The sequence below is a fragment of the Corythoichthys intestinalis genome, chromosome 3, assembly GCF_030265065.1.
Source record: "Corythoichthys intestinalis isolate RoL2023-P3 chromosome 3, ASM3026506v1, whole genome shotgun sequence".
Classification (NCBI taxonomy): domain Eukaryota; kingdom Metazoa; phylum Chordata; class Actinopteri; order Syngnathiformes; family Syngnathidae; genus Corythoichthys; species Corythoichthys intestinalis.
In genome coordinates, this window is record NC_080397.1 from 27,388,825 (window position 1) to 27,411,780 (window position 22,956).

Below are 22,956 nucleotides of genomic sequence, written 5' to 3' on the forward strand. Positions count from 1 at the left end.
GTAGAGTGCAGCCTTCTGTAGGTTAGGAATTTGCCAGTAGAGGGCAGTGCGTAATTATTGTTGCCAGCAGATTACGAGTTAGCCAGCAGAGGGCAGCATTGTAATAGCACACGTGCTTGTTTACAAAAGTCATTAATCCCTTGATGTCTGAACAAAAATACATCACATGATAAAAAGTATATATAAAATTCATCATTAAAAAAATATATAATATATATATATACATATATATATATAATAATTGATAATTTTCTTTATTTACCTCTTATTTAATTATAGTTTACTGATGCATGATTTTCAGTACCGTATTTTTCGGACTATAAGTCGCGTTTTTTTTCATATTTTGGCTGGGGGTGCGACTTATACTCAGGAGCGACTTATGTGTGGAATTATTAACACATTATGATATAATTTCACATCTTATTTTGGTGTTTTGCAGTGACACTGATGGTTTTGTAAAGTTGTTAGCATGTTCTTATGCTATAGTTATCTGAATAACTCTTTATAGCTATGGCCACGTTCGCGTTCTGCCTATGGCAGTGTATGTTCAATTGTATTATTGACTTTTTTTATCTTGAAATGGATGCATTTAGTTTGTGGCGCTTTCATGCCCACGTGAGGGCGCACTCGCACTTGTTTACGTGACACGCCAGAAAAAAGACTGACAGCTACGTAGCTCTGAGTGAGTGAGTTAGCTAGAGAGAATAGACGGATGCAAACCTACTTTCATTGTTTATGCTTTTAAATCATCTCTACAGAGGCAACACCTGCGTGTATCATCTTTTCTGTTGTTGCTGTGTGTTTTCCACCCGCGATCGGACACTTAGAGCCAGTTGTGTGGCTGTTTGAACGATGTGCTAATGATGGCGAACGCATGCTAACCTGTTACTTATTACTAATAGTACCTAATTATCATTTATTTACGTTGATGCGAACCTGTTTTCTATCGAGGACCAAATTGATTCAGCAAATTATACGGACGTCCAGCATTGTCTTTTGGGAGTTCGCTGTATAGCCACGACCGAGCCTTAACGTAGGACAGTATATTCACATTTCGTTGTTCATACACTGTACACTGTACATTTATTTAGCATGTTGTTCTCTATTGTATTTTTATATTAAATTGCCTTTCAAGATGACATGTCTGTTCTATGTGTTGGATTTTATCAAGTAAATTTCCCCCCAAAATTCGACTTATACTCCGGTGCGACTTGTATATGTTTTTTTTCTCTTCGTTGGGCATTTTATGGCTGGATCGACTTATACTCAGGAGCGACTTGTAGTCCGAAAAATACGGTATTTAGTTTTTTTTTGTTTTTTTGTTTTTGTTTTGTTAATGCTATTAAAGATGTCCCGGTCGATCGGGTCTGATCACGTCATTTTCAAAGTATCGGAATCGGCAAAAAAATATCAGACATGCCTTTTTTTCATATATATATATTTTTTAAATTAAATCGTTTTCTAATTGTATTTAAAGTTACAGACAAAATGTCTTATACTCATCCAGAGTCTTTAGTTTTGGCTTAAAGTAGGGCTATCAAATTCATCACGTTAACGGCGGCAATTTATTTTTGTTAAATTAATCACATTAAAATATTCCCACTCACACATTGTCACGTTCAATCTATAATGGCGCCGTTTTACCTATATATAGAGCTAAAAGGCAGCGTAAAATGAGTAGAGTAAATTTTGGCAGCCTTTAGAACCTTTTTATAATTGGCTAAAGCCTTACAATCCCTCTCTCAACAATTAGAAATATCGTGGGTAGCAATGTGGGGAAGAAAGGTAGTTGATCTTTTTCTTAACACCGTATGTTATTTCCAACGCAGAGAAGATATATCAATTGGTGCCACTATGCACAGTCATGGTTGCACTTCCCATCATGCATTTGGGCAGAACAGTTAAATGGCTACAGTATCATTTACTGAAAGCTCAACAAATACACTAGATGGCAATATTTAGTCACAATATACAAAGTCACATTTATCCTTTAAGAATTACAAGTCTTTCTATCCGTGGATCCCTCTCACAGAAAGAATGTTAATAATGTAAATGCCATCTTAAGGATGTATTGTCATAATAAACAAATACAGTACTTATGTACTGAATGTTGAATGTATATATATTCGTCCGAGTTTTATTCATTTTTTTCTTAATGCATTGCCAAAATGTATATGATCGGGAAAAATTATCGGGAATGATTGGAAATGAATCGGGAGCAAAAAAAAAAAGCAATTAGATCGGGAAATATCGGGATCGGCAGATACTCAAATTAAAATGATCGGCATCGGATCGGGAGCAAAAAAACATGATCGGAACAACCATAAATGCTATTATTATTATTACTATTGTATTCCGCCAATGCCTGAAGTATGTTTGTTAAATGTAAATTCAGTTTTTAAGGGGTTAAAATTGTTAATAAACATCCAAAATTCAACAAAAGGTTCAGCTTTTTCTGTTTTTTGAAAAATCCAAAACAGTTCTCAGGCGATTATTTCAAGATGACATCAATATGTTGACTGCTGAATGCAAATCTCACTCGGTGCTTCTGGGTTTTTTTTTAATTTTTTTATTCCTTCAGTGGACGGTGACTGGACGGAATGGAGTAAGTGGTCGGCCTGCGGGACCGAGTGCACCCAATGGAGGAGGCGAGAGTGCAACAACCCGTCGCCCAAAAACGGAGGCAAGGACTGCGAGGGTCTGTTGCTTGATTCTCAGAACTGCACCGACGGACTCTGTATGCAAAGTGAGTCAACCCGCTCATAAACATGCAACGCGGTGACTATTTGAAGGAATGCCTCGCAGTGTCTGTTCCTTACACCGCCGGTCTGGCTAGTTTACAGCCACGGGGATATCAAGTAACTGGCATTGGTGTTAAGGAATCCAAAACTCATTACTGTATTTCTACATGAGAAACAGAATCCGGAAATAATGTGTCCTTGGGATTTGCGTTTATGTTATCTTGCATCTTCCTGTTCTTTTGTGTTGAGCCTTTTTCTCTGCACTCTATAGCATGTTTATCGCTACTAAACGTCCAATCAAACTTGAACTGGGAGAGTGGTATATGTGTCTATTATTCAATCCAAAAAAAGTACACTTCATTAAAAAAAGGGGACAAAAAAAATTTCTATCAAAGAAAACAAGTGGTTGAATGTAAAAATATATTTGAGACCAAATAAAATGCATTTTAGGGCTACTGCTGAAAAAAGTTGGTGTTGCTTTGATGCCTTGTTTTGTGGTGGAATAACTATGAAATGGTAAAAAAAAAAAAAAAAATTTGTTTTTTAAACAGCAAATTTGAAAACCAAATTTGTTTCTAACTGTAAAATTGCATTGGTGCAGTCATTTCTCATTTTGACATGGTCACCATTTCATAGCACCTTTAAGTAGTGTGTTTTTTTTTTTTGTTTGTTTGTTTTTTTTTCTATTTCTTCCTCGAGCATGACAGTTATCGCTCCCTCTGCCTGTTTCATGCCAATTTCCCGCTCAGGAGGCTTGCTTCCATTCATTGACTTTCTTTACCTCACCCACCGGTCACATCACTCAGTCAAGCCCAAGCCTCCTTTCTCACCAGAATGTAATAATAGTCATAAAAAGCAGCAGTCACCAATTGAAGTACCGTTTGGCTCATAGCAACCCATTTTTTTTAGTGTTTCCAAAAAAGCACGAAAGGGTGAGAAGCGAATAAACCAGCGTTTCTCCAAGGTACAGGCAATTATATTTGTTGACTTGCCGCAAGAAGAGGAGTACCTTGCTTACTCATTGCGCCGAGAGTAATTGGCAGACATTTGACGTGAGCGGAGGAGAGAACATACCGAAAGGTATTTTTAGATCCCAACACGCACCTTGGTTCTCACATGTGAGCGCGTCTAACAACACCGCAGGTTCGAGTGACAAAGACCCTTCATTAGTGAGGAATGATCAGCCAGCAACTTGTCATGATCAGTGTTTTTTCTCATTTTATATCGGCACAAAATGTCTTAAAGTGAACTAAACTACAAAAAAATCTGTAACTACAGGACCGTCTAGCGAGAAAACCTCCAGCTAAGCAGCCAAATTCAAAGAAAGATGAAAGATGAAGATCAGACAACTCGCACTTCATTCAACCAAAATGTAGTAACGCGCCCCTTCACATGCTTAGTAACAGTAATGGCTTTGCAAAGATGGAAAAGTAATTAATTAGAACAGAACATACACTTTAATTTGCTTTATTTTGTTTCTTCTGCCATCTCTACTGATGAAAATTACATATGGTGCATTTACATATATAATTGAACCCTCCCAGTTCAAACAGGACGTCTATCACTGTCAATGGCAGCCAATAAATCCATCCGTAGGTGTTTTCTCCACTCAAATATACTGTACATGTTAACACGTGAACTCATATTAATGCCTCTCATTTCCCAATACGAAAAAAAAAATCAAATGCCAGCTGGTCCTTCATGGGTCACCACTCACCATGGCAACAAAACATGTCACCTGCACATTACTAGCCTGATTTTGATGCCACCATGTTCAGAGCAGATTATTCCATAGTGTTAATGTTGTACTAAACGGAGCTTTGGGTTATCCATTGAGGCTCATTTCCCCAAGATTGACTTTCTGTCTCAGTAACGACTCGACACACCGGCCTTATGTTTCAACTACTTCCTGTGGCGCTAACAGGAAGACATAAAATGTGTCACAGCGAGGCACGTAGAATGTCTCCTGCTAATAAATTTCCGATCTGTCGTCTCTTAAAGCCGCGGTAATCTCCGGAGATGGCAGAGTGGTCGTGTAACTTTTTTTTTATGGTGTTTGCATTTGCATCAAACAAAAGCACAACAGCAGGTAGAAGAAAGAAATAAGATTGCTTTTTTGCGTGGCTTCTAAATTCAACACATTTACTGCCATTCATATGCATCCTATTCATTTCGACTGGGAGGGTTGATAGCGACAAAATGATTCATTATGAGGGTGGGTAGAGCAGCTAAAGATTTGACTCAAGTAAGAGTAGCGTTACTTCAAAATAACATTCAAGTAAAAGTTATCATCCCTAAAATTGACTCAAGCACATGTAAAAAAGTATTCGGTGAAAAGAATACTCAAGTAATGAGTAATTGTTTACAATGTCGGTTTTCTTAAACAATAAAATACTGTTTTTTTTTTTCAGTCATCTATTAACTGTTGTTATTATTTTACTGTACTAGAACCTGTTACCTAACGATGTTAGGCCAAATAAAACCCAACCCAAAATACATAATTGAATTCCAACTAGAAAAATCTGCAGAGATGAAGCATCACCCGTCCAAAAACCATGACTTCCCTCTGATGGAAAAAAATAATTCCTACAATGAAATTAAAAAGATGATAGCTACGTTTTTTTGTGGTCTACGATGTCAAATAGCGTAATTTCCCGAATATAACGCGCTTTTTTCCCAAAGTCAACTTGTAAAATCATGAGTGCGCATTATACATGGGTACATGGATGGAGACAGAAATATATATATACAGGGGTGCACATAAGTGGTCCGCATGCACGCATGCAGACTGGACATAGACAAACGCGCTGGCCCTCAACGGCTTCCATACGCTTTTGCGTACCGATGGCTGACCACTGTATTTGCAGCGGACACGAGAAAATAACTTCTCAAAATGTCGAAGAGGCAGGCCCCACTGAGTAATTATTTCCGTGTTCCCCCACCCCCGTCAAAAGACAGACAGACGACAGAGACGTCACCGGAGCTACCGAAAAAAGGACTTTTGCTGAAAAGTCGCTGCAGGAGGTACCATGGCTAGAAGTAAATGATGCTCACACGGAAATGCGGTACAAAATGTGCCGTGAGAATCCCAATGTCGCTGATAAGAGCAGCGCATTTTACATAGGGTCAAAGAATTTCAGCCATCCAAACTTTGAAAAGCACGAAAAAAACAGAGAGCATGTGGCAATTAAGCAAACTATCAATGTCAGACAGCACCCTACTCGCCCTATGGACAAGTGGCGGAATAAAGGTAATGAAAATAGCGGCATGCACTGACAAACGTGTTTTTGCGGCATTTTACAAAGCTAAACATGCACGTTCAATGAGCTCTTATGAGGAGGACATCCCACTTTTACAAAGGCTTGGAGTTAATTTGGTAGCCGCATAATGCCCTTTATTTTGAATTGGTGCTTTTATGTTTATTTCTTTACATTTCACCTCAAAGTAATGGCAATTTTGTTGTGCCAGTTGATGTTAATCAAGCATTAATTGTTAATATAATTAATTAAAGTTAATTGGCTCTAAGTAAAGCTTGTCATAATTTTATCGCATCAGGCGGGTCGGCTCTCAAGCTCAATGAGGACCAAGTCACATCTCCAGGTCCTCCTCTGAGAACCTGGGCAAAAAAAATATGTGCACCCCTGTATATATATTATATATATCTAAAGACAGATTTTTTTTTTTATTGACACGGCTATGTTGTGTTACAGAAAACGTATGCGGCGATCCGTTGCCGACTATTACGGTACATGACGTCACCATTTTGTTTCGGTAATACTTGTTTCGATAATACCACTGATTGGTCGAATGATTTCGTCTGTGTTAAATTCTGCTTTTTTCACTCTTCATAAAGCACAGAATTTAGTTTCTTGAACTCATTTGAGTCAACGTTTATTGCAACTCGGCAACTCAGACCATAACAAACGTAACACAACACAAACTTCCTGTGTCCGTCAACTATATCTGTCCCTCAGGAAACTCAAACCCAAATAACAATAATTCCTGTTGTTACACACAGTGATGCGCTCTTTCCGTTTTCCGACTTCAGTCCTCACTTTTATTTTACCGTATCAATCCATGGAAGAAACATTTATTCGTCATGATGAAATGAGCAAGTTATACAGCAGCCTTTAAAAGAAAAGTCACATCTGTTTTGTTTTCTTCTGGATTCTGGTAAGTTGGAAAAAATGTCAAATCATATAATTACCATACATATTGTCAGTTTACGGTAATGTTTTGAACTACCAATGTGCTATGCTTGTGCTGTGTTTCACCAGTCAGTAAAATGACATTTCTGTATCTGTACACAAGCTCTGTTTTCTTGTATTCTTCTATTTATTGGTGCTAAAATTAGGGTGCGCGTTATAAATGGGTACAATAATTTTCCCTAGATTTTACAAGTAAATTTGGGGTGCGCGTTATACACGGGTGCGCCTTATATTCGGGAAATTACGGTAAGTAATATTTCACAGTGCTCTAAAGACGCCACGTGATTCAACAGGACTTCTGACTACAAGCTTGAGTGTGGTCATGTGACTGTTTTGTTACGTGTGATTGGCGTAATGGAGTCATGTGATTATTGTTTCAATGTCTCATTTGTGAAACAGGTAAGCCATTGTGGGCATTTCTGGCAAAATCTAGTCAAATCTAGTCTAAGTCAAATCTAATATGTAGACTTAATAGGAAAATGTCACGACTCTAGTGTAGCCCAAAGTAGCGGAGTAAGAGTAGTTTCTTTTTCACATACTGTATTTACACAAGTTATGGTAAGGTAAACTACAATTCACATAAAAGTATATTTTTCTCCAAAATTTACTCAAGTAAATGTAATGGAGTAAATGTAACGTATTACTACGCACCTCTGATTTTGGACAATGGCTCATACACATACAGTACATTATAAAAAATTGACACTATTTTGTCATCGCACAAAATGGAAAAATACTTTTTATTCCTCAAGGTGCACAAAATACCCTTTGATAATAGATGACACCAGTTTTGGGGTAATGTTTACTAATTAATAATAAAAATAATAATAATAAAATTTAAAAGAAAAAAAACACACATACACACACACATTCATTCTGAATAGCGTGCATCTTGAATTGATTTTGTACATTTTGTTAAATTACCGCCCCAATCCAAAGTGGGGGGGAAAAAAAATAAATAAATCCCCAACAAATTTGCACAAAATGCCCTAGGACCCCTAGTTGACACCAGTCTGATTTATTAAAACTGAAAAACAAACAAATATGACTATCCTGCCTCTTGAATTGATTCCCATCATTTCACCTTTTCCACATGTTGGCATGCCATATATACAGTGTTACCTCAAGATACAAGATGAATTCGTTCCAGAATGGCATTCGTTTCATGATTTTTTTCATATAATGGATAGGGTTTTCGCCTGATTTATTCCAAACTCGACTGAAAACACATTACATTTGCTGTCATGTCCTCTGATTGCCATTGTTTATTTGTAATGCTTTGTAGCACCCTAGTGGCGCTTAAGTTAAGCTCATAGCAAACATGGCGTGCTAAAAAATGAGCTAACTTCAGCAGCCCGTACTTGCTATTTCATTTCGACATTTATGCCTTGTAAGTTATATTCTTCTTTTGTTTCATATACATGAGCATTGTGTAGCACATTGTGGCGTGTGTATTTCGATTGTTTACGTTTATAGTCAAACGTAGTTACATTTGCGTTGATGATCTATTACAGTACATAATATCTTTTTTATGATGAATAATTTTTCATTATACGAAGGGAAAAAAAAGCTCTGAAAAACTTTTCGTAAAAATATATACAGTATTATGTGTGCAGAAATGTTTGTATCTCAAGGTACCACTGTCATTTCCGTTTTTCCCTCAAAGTTTTTCACAAAATGCCCTACAATTATAAGCTGACATCAGTCATGGAGTAATGTTTGTTCATTTCCTAAAAAAGAAAAACAATTAACAAATTAAATGTGGATGCAGTGTCTTTTGATTTGATTCATAGTATGTCAAATTTTCCAAATTTTTTCATATTACAGCTCCACTCCAAAGTGAACAAAAAAAAACAGCCCAAAATGTTTGCAAAATAGTAACAAACTAATATACGATATAATACTAAATACCAATAACTGGTTTACACCAGTCTTAGCAAAATATTTGGTAATTTATTAAAAATAAAAAAATAAATGTGAATACATATAAACGTCTAATTTATTAAAACTGTAAGGCTTGGCTTTGAACGCACATCTTTGTTTTTTGTTGTTGTTTTTTTATATACATTTGATGAATCCAATTTTTTAAAAAGTATGTGCATATATATATGTATACACAGTGGGGAGAACAAGTATTTGATACACAGTCAATATATATGTATATATATATATATATATATATATATATATACACACACACACACACACACACACACAGTTGTGGTCAAAAGTTTACATACACTTGTGAAGAACATAATGTCATGGCTCTCTTGAGTTTCCAGTTATTTCTACAACTCTGATTTTTCTCTGATAGAGTGATTGGAATAGATACTTCTTTGTCACAAAAAACATTCATGAAGTTTAGTTCTTTTATGACTTTATTATGGGTGAACAGAAAAAAGTGATCAAATCTGCTGTGTCAAAAATATACATACAGCAGCGCTAATATTTGGTAACATGTCCCTTGGCCATTTTCACTTCAATTAGGCGCTTTTGGTAGCCATCCACAAGCTTCTGGCAAGCTTCTGGTTGAATCGTTGACCACTCCTCTGGACAGAATTGGTGCAGTTCAGTTAAATTTGATGGCTTTCTGACATGGACTTGTTTCTTCAGCATTGTCCACAAGTTCTCAATGGGGTTTAAGTCAGGACTTTGGGAATGCCATTCGAAAACCTTAATTCTAGCCTGATTTAGCCATTCCATTACCACTTTTGATGTGTGTTTGGGGTCATTGTCCTGTTGGAACACCCAACTGTGCCCAAGACCCAATCTTCGTGCTGATGACGTTAGGTTATCTTGAAGAATTTGAAGGTAATCCTGCTTCTTCATTATCCCATTTACTCTCTGTAAAGCACCAATTCCATTGGCAGCAAAACAGCCCCACAGCATAATACTACCACCACCGTGCTTGACGGTAGGCATGGTGTACTTGGGGTTAAAGGTCTCAACTTTTCTCCTCCAAACATATTGCTGGGCGTTGTGGCCAAAAAGCTCGATTTTTGTTTCGTCTGACCACAGAACTTTTCTCCAGAAGGTCTTATCTTTGTCCATGTGATCAGCAGCAAACTTCAGTCGAGCCTTAAGGTGCCGCTTTTGGAGCAAGGGCTTCCTTCTTGCACGGCAGCCTCTCAGTCCATGGAGATGCAAAACACGCTTGACTGTGGACACTGACACCTGTGTTCCAGCAGCTTCTAATTCTTGGCAGATCTTCACCCTCCTGACCAATTTTCTCTCAGCAGCAGGTGATAGCTTGCGTTTTCTTCCTGATCGTGGCAGTGACAAAACAGTGCCATGCACTTTATACTTACAAACCATTGTTTGCACTGTTGCTCTTGGGACCTGCAGCTGCTTTGAAATGGCTCCTAGTGACTTTCCTGACTTGTTCACGTCAATTATTCGCTTTTTCAGATCCATGTATTATATTTTTGACCCAGCAGATTTGATCACTTTTTCTGTTAACCCGTAATAAAGTCATAAAAGAACCAAACTTCATGAACGTTTTTTGTGACAAAGAAGTATCTGTTCCAATCACTCGGAGAAAAATCAGAGTTGTAGAAATAACTGGAAACTCAAGAGAGCCATGACATTATGTTCTTCACAAGTGTATGTAAACTTTTGACCACAAATGTTTTCATCTCACTGAGACTTTTCCTGGTAAAAAAAAAAAAAAAAAGGTTAAATAAAATACATTAAAAATGAGTCAGATAAATATTTAGTTTTTACTTTTTTCTTAGTTTTTTTTTTCATTTTAAGCATTCAGTTTAATAAAATATATCATATTCATTGTTTGTTCTTTTACTGATTCTGTTTTAATTTTACAATGTATAGATAATGATTGTAGAAATAATCATGATAATAGGGCTGGCATCGACGGGGCTGGACGTCTGATCCGTTTTGACTGGGAGGAGCGAATGACAAAACGTTCATTCAGCCCCTCCCAATCAAAACGGACTTGCTGTCTAACGGCGTCAATGTCAGACAATGACTTCATCAAACATTTTTAGCGTTAGTTTTTTATCGCCGTCTCGCCTGCTAATCGGTTTGGCATTTGTCAGATGTTCTAACGATTAGGAAAAACGACATGCAATAAAAGTAACACATTTTCGGTTTAACGCTTTGAAGATCAACAACGCTGATAGTGCTGAGTCAGTGTGTCATGGTGTTGTCCCATTTTTTTTATTCACTCCATCTATCCTCATCCGTTTCTTTTGTCCCCAAGGTTCATTGTTTGAGACGTCCAAAGAAAAGAATGATGTAGGATTCACATGTAAGTTTTTACCATTCATTTTATTGTCTTTATTTTTGCCTGTTTGTGTCTATTTGTGTCGTTGTCTTATCTCAAGATCAGTGTATTTGTTGATCCAGGAAGTCAACTGTGCGCTCACACCGACATCAAAGGCACGTCAATTATTTTTTACTGTTGCCAGCATGACGGCAATGTGAATCAAAGGAATGTTGATTAAATTTCAGCAATAATGGGATTTGAGGGTAAATATGTTGTTCAAAGACAGAAAAATAAAGAGTGGAACGAGACGTAGATTTTTAACCAGTTTTTAAAACAGTTGCCAGGCGCCTTCGTGAAAAACTGACATTTTCAAATGGAATGGATGTTAACTAATGACAAACTAATTTAAATTTGGAGCAAAATGACAAAAATATGGAACGTCTATCATTGTCAATGGCACTGAAAGAGTTAAATAATGCCCTTTGACTCCATGACCCTTAAATTTAATCACTTTTATTGTTTCATATAACAAACATAACCTGTAACCCTGATCATAATCCCTAACAGTGCTTGAGTTATCTGGAACACAATCATACAAATTCAGTTTTGGTGCTGTGATCTTTGACCCCATGACCCCAAAATTAAACACCGCTTCCATTTCAAAATATACATATATTCTGCAAGTTTGATTATAAGAGCGGCATTCGTTCATGAATTATCTTGAACACAAACATACAATTTCAATTTGGACCCTGTGACCTTTGACCTCCTGACCCCAAATTGTCATCCTTTCTTCAACGATTGTAAAAAAAAACGTCAAAATTGTGTTGTACAGGTAGTCCCCGGTTAAGAAGTACCCGACTTTGGTGATTTCGACTTTACGACGCCGGGGTCTCGTCCACCATTTTGTCTCCAGTGTTTTTTTTTTTTTTTTTAAAGAATTTTCTGATTATAATGTTGACTTTTGTTTTGTAATGCATGCTTTTATTTGGGCGCAGAAAGCGTAGAGCACGTAGTACTTCTGCACGCGAGTAAGAGTGCATGTAGACATGAAGAAGAACGTATTTGCTCCCACGAAGAAGTCACACAGCTGAGTGAGCGAGAGAGGGGAAAATCACAGCTCGGCTCGCTGTCTAACTAGGATTTGGCTCCAACGCCTTGGCGAGGACAGGTCAATGACTTATAATACATGTTTTTGGATAGTTATTTTGAGATTTAAGGGGTATTTAGAGGTAATTAAAGGGTTAATTCCAACCTACGCAGAAATTCGGGTTACGTCGCCAGAGTAGAAATCGAACTTGTCCGTTACCCGGGGAATACCTGTATTTAATACTCTGTCTGTCTGTCCATCCATCTATCCATCCAACCATCCATCTGTCTGTTGTTTGAAAGGGATCGGAATTTTTGATCCGAATTAGACTAACTTAGCAACATCAAGAAATATCGATGTATGGCATCATCATGAAATGGATCTGTTATTTTTATTTTTTTTTTAGATAATTGCTGAAAATCAAGAATAACACACACACAAAAAAACTTTTTCAAGCATCTCACAGTCGTCCAGCATGTTTTTTTGTGCGTGCGTGACCTGGCATTCGAGAGTCAAATACGCTGTCAGATTAGAGCGAGCAGAGCATCAAAGATGTACGAATCGGGGTCTCGCTTCAGGTGTTTCATTGGCTTCTTTTATGGCACTTCCACTCAGATGCAGAAAAGCGCTGCCGGTTTTTCACATTTTACGATATGACAAACACAGCTATAAAGGGAAACAACAGGACCTGTGCTTAAAATTCGGCGCTGAAAAGAACTCCATTCGTACAAGTCTGGATTTCAAATTTGGGTCAGCTTTTTTTTCTGTGATGTGCAAAATAACAGCTAACAAAATCACCAGTAATCCCAAGATCCATCTCCAAATTTTGATTTTCCCTCATTTAACTACCTTAGAACATAATTTAAGAACATAGGCTGTACATTAAAATTGAAGATAATGTAATTGTTGACTTTTTTTTTTAATAATAAACATATAAGTAACATAAATTAACAAAAATAAGTACAAATGACCTACATTATACAAGTTGAAGTGGAATATATTTTAAAGATAACGCAAACATTGACTTTTTTTTTTTTTATTATAAGGAAATAAATAATAACTTAGCATAAATGAACAAAAAAAGGTCCAAATGTGTTCATTTATACATGGATGATGTCCTGAACCTCTTCATCAGAGCAAATAAAAATAAAACAAAATAAAATAGCATTATACAACTACACTTAGAAGTACATTTTTTGCAAAGAATTACTCAAGTAAATTTAAAGGAGCAAATTTAATGCGTTACTACCCAGCTCTGATGACAAATGGCATTCAAGTTACATCGTAGCTATTTTCATTTGTTACTGCAATGTGTCACCCATTGTCTTATCTGACTTTATTCTCATGACATCCTCAAACCTTTACCATTTCTTCGTACTTTATCTTTGTCACACGCATTTTATTCCCCCTACTTACTACTTTACCACGTTACTTTCAACAAATGTTGACTTTTCCTCACCACATTTTCTTTGATATGCTCTCAAAACGTGACTTTTCCTCGAAATATTACGTCTTTCTCGCTCACCATGGCCATGATACACCTCAGTAAATGATATGAGCATAACTCATGTTACCTACGCGTCCTTAGTCAGCCTTCACGTCTTCCTCATTCTATCACAGGCCATTCTGTCATGCCGCCTTGACGGAGCGCAACCTCAAATCACACACACGTCCAAACACATTATTCATCCATGCGGGTGGAAAGTGTTCACCCACGTCCGGTTGCATTTTTCCCCCTCTCTGGCAGGAGGCAGCCTATTATGCTGGACTGTCAAGCTGTAAAAGAGCATTAAAAAAACAATAAATATACTTGAAAGTGACATTTCTGGTGCTGTAGCTCTTTGAATGCAAAATCATTGATTAATCAACTTCATCATGAGAATCATGAAATTGCCACTATGGAGGAGTACAGTCAACCATGAACTCATTCACTGCCATTGACAGTACTGGACGTCCAATCCATTCTGACAAGGGGGTAGGCGGTGGCCATCACCAGCAATGGCACTGAAACATTAAAATTGACTGAGACTCCTGAGGTGTTTTAGAGCGCTCTCAGGTGGTGGCTGAAGAGAATTTCTCTGTTAGTCATTTGCAAGATACATACTGTATAAACCATTCATACCTTCACATAACCCATCATTAAGTTTTTAGAGCCATTGACAGTGATAATCATCCAATCAAGTGGCTCTTAAAACTTTATTCATTAATATTAAATATTTAAACTATTTAAATGAGTGTATCATTTGTAGACGTTGCCAACCCTCCTAGTGCAAACAAATTGGGCATCTAATGTCGTTAGTGGCTGCTAATGTATGGGAAAACAAGTTTAATGAATCATTTAATCAAAGTGTTTATTTTTTGATGGAGAAACATGATCATAATATGATAGGCATATTGAAAGAAATAATGATTAACACACAATTATGAAAATCAAAAAATCAGGTCAGCCAGGTGTATAAAAATTTAACATGAGTTCAATCGGAGCGCTACAAATTTAGTGAGGGATAATAACCTTTAAAAACTAAATCAACATTGCATATTCTCTCTTGCCGAGATAGGAAAACAAATATTACCATGTGTTTAAAAACAAGCAAGCCTGGAGCGTAGCCTGGCTTGAATACGTCTTTGGCAGTGTTGAGTTAACCACCAGTCACCGGTGACGGTCAGGGTGGGGACATAGGACATGTCACATAAGTGACACGACCCAAACACTGCTACAATGCAGGCTGACTAACTACGCGTAAAATAAGAAAATGTCACACGTTGTGAATATATTACAAAAACAATGGCGCATTTTTGTGTTGTCGTGTCGTCAGACAGAAACTGGCGTTAGTGTTGTTATGTTTTAGTCCCGCAAGACACGTTTGTAGCTCGTTATCGTCTCGTCATAAAAAAAAAAAAAAAAAAAAGGTGATGAAATATTTTCGTTAACGTCATTGTTGACAAAAACAACATGCTCGACACACACTTTGTAGAGGCACCTCATTATATCACTAATCCTGACCAAAAACAAAAAGTACTATTACTGTACATAATGACATACTTTGTTAGCAGAATACTATTTTTTAATTTTGAGCATTAGTTGTGTTTGTTATGATGCAGTACAGGTGCAAGCAGCATTTAAAAGATTATTTAGCAGTGCCAATATAAAAGAAACTATATAGAGTTTAGGGTTGTTCCAATCATGTTTTTTTTTTTGCTCCCGATCCGATCCCGATCGTTTTAGTTTGAGTATCTGCCGATCCCGATATTTCCCGATCCGATTGCTTTTTTTTCTTTTTTTGCTCCCGATTCAATTCCAATCATTCCCGATAATTTTTCCCGATCATATACATTTTGGCAATGCATTAAGAAAAAAATGAATAAAACTCGGACGAATATATAAATTCAACATACAGTACATAAGTACTGTATTTATTTATTATGACAATAAATCCTCAAGATGGCATTTACATTATTAACATTCTTTCTGTGAGAGGGATCCACAGATAGAAAGACTTGTGACTTTGTATATTGTGACTAAATATTGCCATCTAGTGTATTTGTTGAGCTTTTAGTAAATGATACTGTAGCCATGCCCAAATGCATGATGGGAAGTGGAACCATGACTGTGCGTAGTGCTACCAATTGATATATCTTCTCTGCGTTGGGAAATAACTTAAGGTGTTAAGAAAAAGATCAATTGCTACCTTGCTTCCCTACATTGCTTCCCATGATATGTCTAATCGTAGGGAGAGGGATCGTAAGGCTTTAGCCAATTAAAAAAAGGCTCCAAAGGCTGCCAAAATTCACTCTACTCATTTTACGCTGCCTTTTATCTCTCTATACAGGTAAAACGGCGCCATTACAGATTGGGCGCAACAATGCGTGAGTGGGTCGTGCAGCGCATGCATTAATTGCGTTAAATATTTTAACGTGATACATTTTTTTTTTAATTAATTACCGCCGTTATTGGGATAAATTTGATAACCCTACCTTAAGCCTAAACTAAAGACTCTGGATGAGTGTAACATATTATGTCTGTGACGTTAAATACAATTAGAAAACGATTTAACTAAAAAAAATATATATATATGTTAAAAAAAGGCATGGCCGATATTTTTTGCCAATTCCGATACTTTGAAAATGACGTGATCGCCGATCAATCGGGACATCTCTAATAGAGTTAAATGTTTGATACAGCTAATTAGAAAGTACAGCTGGACCTCAAAAAGTTTTACAAGGCACGTAATCGACAACAAGTGGAACCAGCCATTCAGTTTGACTGTCACTTCTTCAATTTGACCAAAATGTACTTCATCCAGAGAAACTGATGTTGTCTCTTGTGAACATTACTCTCATCTCACCTCGCTTCTTTTCAAACCCCTTTTTTGTATGTGTGGAAGGTTGCATGCGTGAATGAGTGGATGAGAAAATTTTAAAAGGCTCATGTCATCTTGAAGGGAGCCTCTTGTAAAATAACTAACAAGCTTATTAAGATGGGGAAAATTTTATAAAAGGTGTCTCTCATCGCCCGTGTCTAGACAAATGCTCTTATTAAGCCTGGAGCAGGTACGTTTTAAAGTTTCAGTCTCAAAGCTGGACTAATGTCATCGTGTCATTGTTCAAGGGCTTCCCAAAATAGCTAAAACAAATGTATTTTCTCAATAGTGAAGTCACATTTATTCATATAGCCTGGAATCACCCAAAAAAGATTTATAGATAAACATGTGACATTAAAATATTAAGTGATTATATAACAGTAAACCAGTAGTAATACTGGGGGGAATAATGCTTATATATATTTAATAATGTTCATATATATTTAATAGTAATTTTTCTGTATTAGTTCATTGGCTGTGATAGACGTCCAATCCAACAAAAATTTGAGAAATTATCAATACGTAAATATATATATATATATATATATATATATATATATATATATATATATATATATATATATATATATATATATATATATATAATACTACCCATACTTAGCTGGGATTGGCTCCACCACCCCCATGACTCTCGTGAGGATAAATGGCTTGGAAAATGAATGAATAAATATGAAAATGTGTTAAAAGTAAAATGGTAAATGGAGAGTACTCATATAGCGCATTTATCGACATGTTTTTAACATGCCCAAAGCGCTTTACAATAGTACACATTTACCCTTTCACACCCCTTTCACGCATGGTGCTGCTGCCATACAAGATGATGCCAACCCATTGGGGACAAATTAGTGTTCAGTGCCTTGCCCAAAAGCACTTCGACAGTGGCCAGCTATAGCTAGGAATCGTACCTTCGACCCAGGACACCTTGAGCTACCAGCTGTGCTAAGGACAGTCATAAAATTAAAGATTTAAAACAAAATAACTGACTATATGGATAAATATTCAAAATATGTACAGTACAATAAGAAAAATACTAAAAATGAAAATCAATATAATGATATAAGGTTATTAACAGTAAAGATATTTTTTAAATGAAGTCTATTTTTGAAAGTATGTTATCCTAATATTTTTTTCTTTAAATATGTTTTTTTATTATATTTATACATCCCTCAAATTTAAAAATAAATAAATAAATAAACAATAATAAAACTATAGGAGCAGTCTGAGAGAGCAGACCTCCACCTAGGCAGCCAATTTCAAGTTTATTCTGTGACCTACAACCTTTGAACTCTTGACCCCAAAATTTAATCACATCATCCATTTCGTATTAAAAAAATATCCTGAAAGTTTGATAATAATCCTTTTATTAATTCTGGAGTAATCTTAAACACAAACATACTAATTCAATTTTGGACCTGTGACTTTATGACCTCAAAATTGACTCACCTCTTCCATTTAATCTTGCAAGTTTCCTAATATTTTGACACTTTCTTTTAGATGTCTGATAACCTTTTGAATTCAGGTGTACCTCACGAGTTGTTGCTTCTCTCCAGCGGCTCCGAGCACGGACGACGTGGCTCTTTATGTGGGTGTGGTCATCGCTGTCATCATGTGCCTAGTCATCTCAGTCATCGTGGCGCTCTTCGTGTACCGCAAGACGCACCGGGACTTCGACTCGGACATCATTGACACATCGGCGCTCAACGGAGGCTTCCAGTCGGTCAACATCAAAACAGCCAGATCAGGTACGGCGTCATGTTTTAGTGTCATTGACTGTGATGGACGTCCGATCCCTTTGGACTGGAGGAGGCTGGCAGCAATCAGTCAAGTTTGTCAACAGTAGACGTTAAGTCCATTTGAATTGGGAGTCCAAATGGATCGGACGGCGATCACAGTCAATGGCAGCCAATGAATTAACGTTGTCAGATATTTGGACTTCTTGATCCCACGCCAGTTTAGGTCAACTGTAAAATTAAACACACATCACAATGAACAGTGCACATACTGTACCGTGCATTGAACTACAAAGTACATATTGCTTTGGTCCCGAAAAAGTTGTTAGCGCAATGAAAATACACAATTGAAGACAGCCATTGACACGTTAATGAAAATTAGCATTGTGGTATTTAACAAAAAAAAAAAAAAAAAAAGAATATTCCCTCACAGACATATTAACAAGTTACAGTATACCAGCAAATATTACTTCTACTACCTGTTTCTTCTACTGTCATTACTTTTAGTTTGAAGCACTAGACTGCCTTTCAGTGGTCAAGTTGTGCAGATCATCAGGGGTTTTTCCTTGCATTTTTGAATGAATTCCTAAATGACTTTGTTGTTTTAAAATCTCACTGTCAGTCACTACAGCTATTCAAAAGTTGTTCACCTCTATACTGAATTAGGGGTCTCAAACTCAAATTATTGGGGGAGGGGGTCGCTGGATGTAAGAGTCAGGGCTGCATCAAGGATTCCAAAATAAGGGACTAATGTTGCTCATTCACTTTGACTAACTTGCAAGAGCAAACACGACTAAAAGTTAGCGTTTCGCGTAACTCATTCACTGCCAGCCCAGGTCACAGATTGCATGTTGTGGTAGTTAGTAAAAGGAGGGAATTGATTTTGAAAACACTCTTTGACCGCAATAGACGTCCAATACTTTTCAACTCGGGAGGGGCTGGAAGCAAACACTGAATCACTTCCCGCCCCTCCTAGTTAAAATGGTTTGGTTGTCTATTGCTGTCAGTAGCTCTCAAATGCCCCTTTCCCACTGAAACTAGTGAGTCAATGCGCGTTTTTTCCAAGTCGATGCAACCCACTAGCAATTGGCATTTGGCACCTTTCCCATTGACAAAAAAAAAAGCCGTGTCTTTTTTTTTTTTTTTTTCACCCGTCTAACCCCCCACCCCTCCTCAGCCGTGCGTAAGGTTACGTGACGTCACCACGCTAAAATGCGGGTCGACAAGTGCGACCGATTTCATTCAGTTCAAGGAAGTAAACAATGCAGAGCAACATGGAAGCCTACTTTCCGTTTGTGTTGTCTGTTTTCATGCTTTTTACTACCCTCAAAATGCAGCAAAGGATCAACACTCTGCTTGTGCTGAGGCAACGTAGGCGACGTGAATTCTTATTCTTCTACTAGCTTTGTTATGAGCATCAACGTAACTACGGTTGTGGGGCGTGTTAAATGAGAGGCGACTGGCACGTTGTTATGACGCATCACGTAAGAGCCTACGTCACCACGTAGATTAGGGTGTTGACTGTTTACCCAGGGTTTTGCTTTCACACTGCATGACGTCAGAGCCGAGGTGATTTTAACGCGGGTCGCTTGGCGGGTTGATTGACATGGGTCGAGGCGGGTCGCTGCACCTTTCCCACTGCCACCAAAAGCCAATTGTTAGTGGGTTGACATGGGTTTTTTGGCCAGTGGGAAAGGGGTAAAAGAGTTATGTGAAGTGACAAGAAGTTTATAAACCAAAACTTGTAATTTTATTTAGAATTGTTTATACTTGCAAAAACGCATGGTTTTATTTTATCTAAATGTTTTTATAATTTTATGTTATAAAAAGAATATTTTTATATTTATAGTTTTATTACTATTTAATATACATATATACAGAATACATATATACAGTATACATATATACATATATAATAAAATCATCGTCTCACCCACCCGGGCGTTATGGTCTCTCCTTTCAAGCTCGGGTCCTCTACCAGAGGCCTGGGAGCTTGAGGGTCCTGCGCAGGATCTTAGCTGTCCCTAGGATTGCCCTCTTCTGAATGGAGACGTCGGATGTTGTTCCTGGTATCTGTTGGAGCCATGCACCCAGCTTGGGGGTTACTGCCCCTAGTGTCCCGATCACTACTGGCACCACTCTTGCCTTCACTCCCCACATTTTCTCCAACTCTTCCTTCAACCCTTGATATTTCTCCAGCTTTTCATGTTCTTTTTTCCTGATGTTGCTATCGCTCGGGATTGCTACATCTATCACTACTGCTGTCTTCTGATGTTTATCCACCACCACTATGTCAGGCTGGTTGGCATCACCAGTTTGTCTGTCTGGATCTGGAAGTCCCACAGGATCTTGGCTCGGTTGTTCTCGACCACCTTCGAAAGTGTCGCCCACCTTGACTCTGGGGTCTCCAGTCCGTACTCGGCACAGATGTTCCTGTACACTATGCCTGCTACCTGGTTATGTCGTTCCATGTATGCCTTGCCTGCTAGCATCTTACGCCCTGCTGTGATGTGCTGGACTGTCTCAGAGGCCTCTTTGCATAGCCTGCACCTGGGGTCCTGTCTGGTGTGATAGACCCTGGCCTCTATTGCTCTTGTGTTAAGGGCCTGTTCTTGTGCTGCCATGATCAGTGCCTCCGTGTTGTCTTTCAGTCCGGCCTTTTCCAGCCACTGGTTTGTTTTTCCCATGTCATCTACCTCCTCAATTTGTCGGTGGTATACACCATGCAGGGGCTTGTCCATCCATGATAGTTCCTCAGGGTCCTCCTCCTTATTGGGCTTCTGTTGCCTGAGGCATTCACCGAGCAGGTCATCACTGGGGGCCATTTTCATGATGTACTCTTGGAGGAATGTAGTTTCCTCCTGGATCGTGGCTCTGATGCTCACTAGGCTTCGGCCTCCCTGTTTCCGCTTTGTGTAGAGCCTCAGGATGCTGCACTTAGGGTGAAACCCTCCGTGTATTGTAAGGAGCTTCCTTTTCTTGATGTCGGTAGCCTGCATCTCTTCCAGTGGCCAGGATACGATGCCAGCAGGGTATCTGATTACTGGTAGGGCATAGCTGTTAATGGCCTGGATCATATTCTCATATTCTCATATTCTTCTTCTTCTTCTCATTCAGCTGACTCTTGAGGACCTGCCTCACCCTCTGTAGGTATTTGGTTGTGGCAGACCTTCTAGTTGCTTCCTCATGGTTTCCATTTGCCTGTGGGATCCCCAGGTACTTGTAGCTGTCCTTCACATCTGTTATGTTGCCTTCAGGTAGTTCAACCCCTTCAGTTGAGATCACCTTCTCTCTTTTGGATACCATTCGCCCACACTTATCTAGTCCGAATGACATCCTGATGTCATTGCTGTATATTCTCGTGAGGTGGATCAGGGAGTCGATGTCACACGCGTTCTTGGCATACAGCTTGATGTCATCCATGTAGAGGAGGTGACTGATGGTTGTTCCACTTCGGAGCCGGTACTCGAAACCACTCTGGGTATGATCTGGCTGAGGGGGTTTAGGCCTATGCAGAACAGCAGGGGTGACAGAGCATGTCCTTGGTAGATACCGCATTTGATGCTCACATGTGCAACTGGCTTCGAGTTGGCTTCTAGAGTTGTCTTCCACAGTCCCATCGAGTTCTGGAGAAAGGTCCTTAGTGTCCTGTTGATGTTATACAGCTTCAAGCATTCCAGTATCCATGTGTGAGGCATTGAGTCATACGCTTTCTTGTAGTCAATCCAGGCAGTGCACAGGTTGGCTCCTAGCTTTGCAGTCCCCGTCCACCAGTAGTTGGTGCTTGGCTCCCCTGGTGTTATTGCCAATCCCTTTCTGTGCCCTGTGCATGTATTGCTCCATGTGCCTGCTCATTTTAGCCGCTATGATGCCTGATAGGAGCTTCCATGTGGTGCTGAGGCAGGTGATAGGCCGGTAGTTGGATGGTACTGTCCCCTTCTGGGGGTCCTTCATGATGAGGACTGTCCGACCTTGGGTTAGCCACTCTGGGTGGGTCCCCGACCTCAGCAGCTGGTTCATTTGTGCTGCTAGGCGTTCATGGAGTGCAGTTAGCTTCTTAAGCCAGAAGGCATGAATCTTGTCCGGCCCTGGAGCTGTCCTGTTCTTCATCTTGGACAGTCATGTCTGGATGTCTGCTGTTGTGATGAGTACTGGGTCTTGTTCTGGGATGTTGCGATGTTCTGACTGCAGGTCTGCCAGCCATTGGGCGTTAGTGTTGTGAGACGCCTCTTTTTCCCAGATACCCTTCCAGTATTGTTCAGTCTCAGCCCTCGGTGGGTCTGCTGTGGTCTTGGTACCCTGCCACTGAGAGTAGACCTTAGCTGGATGATTGGAGAACATAGTGTTTATTTTCCTGGCCTTTACTTCTCCTGTGTACCTCTTTAGGTGGCTAGCTAGGGCTGTGAGCCTTTGCTTAGCAGTCTCCAGTGCCTCAGCTGTGGACAGCTTGCTGTATTTCTTGGGCAGTTGTTTTTTAGGTTTCACGCCTTTGCTCAGCTCTGTTAGGAGGCTAACTTCTCTCCTGTCCTGTGTGGATGTAATGCAAACTTTTCAGGGAAAAAAAATCATAATCCGTTCAT

At 38.6% G+C, this 22,956-nt stretch overlaps 1 protein-coding gene across 4 annotated transcripts in view; it reads left to right on the forward strand.

The window, feature by feature from the left end:
* Positions 1–22,956, forward strand: part of LOC130912928 (netrin receptor UNC5C-like) — a 404,638-nt gene that overhangs the window by 339,942 nt on the left and 41,740 nt on the right. For 3 of the 4 annotated variants that reach the window (XM_057831087.1, XM_057831089.1, XM_057831091.1), the window contains 3 exons: positions 2,582–2,746; positions 11,169–11,216; positions 18,197–18,388. In XM_057831087.1, coding sequence (XP_057687070.1) covers positions 2,582–2,746; positions 11,169–11,216; positions 18,197–18,388 — 405 coding nt within the window. The remainder of the gene's footprint in view (positions 1–2,581; positions 2,747–11,168; positions 11,217–18,196; positions 18,389–22,956) is intronic. The other variant, XM_057831088.1, reaches the window with a different exon arrangement.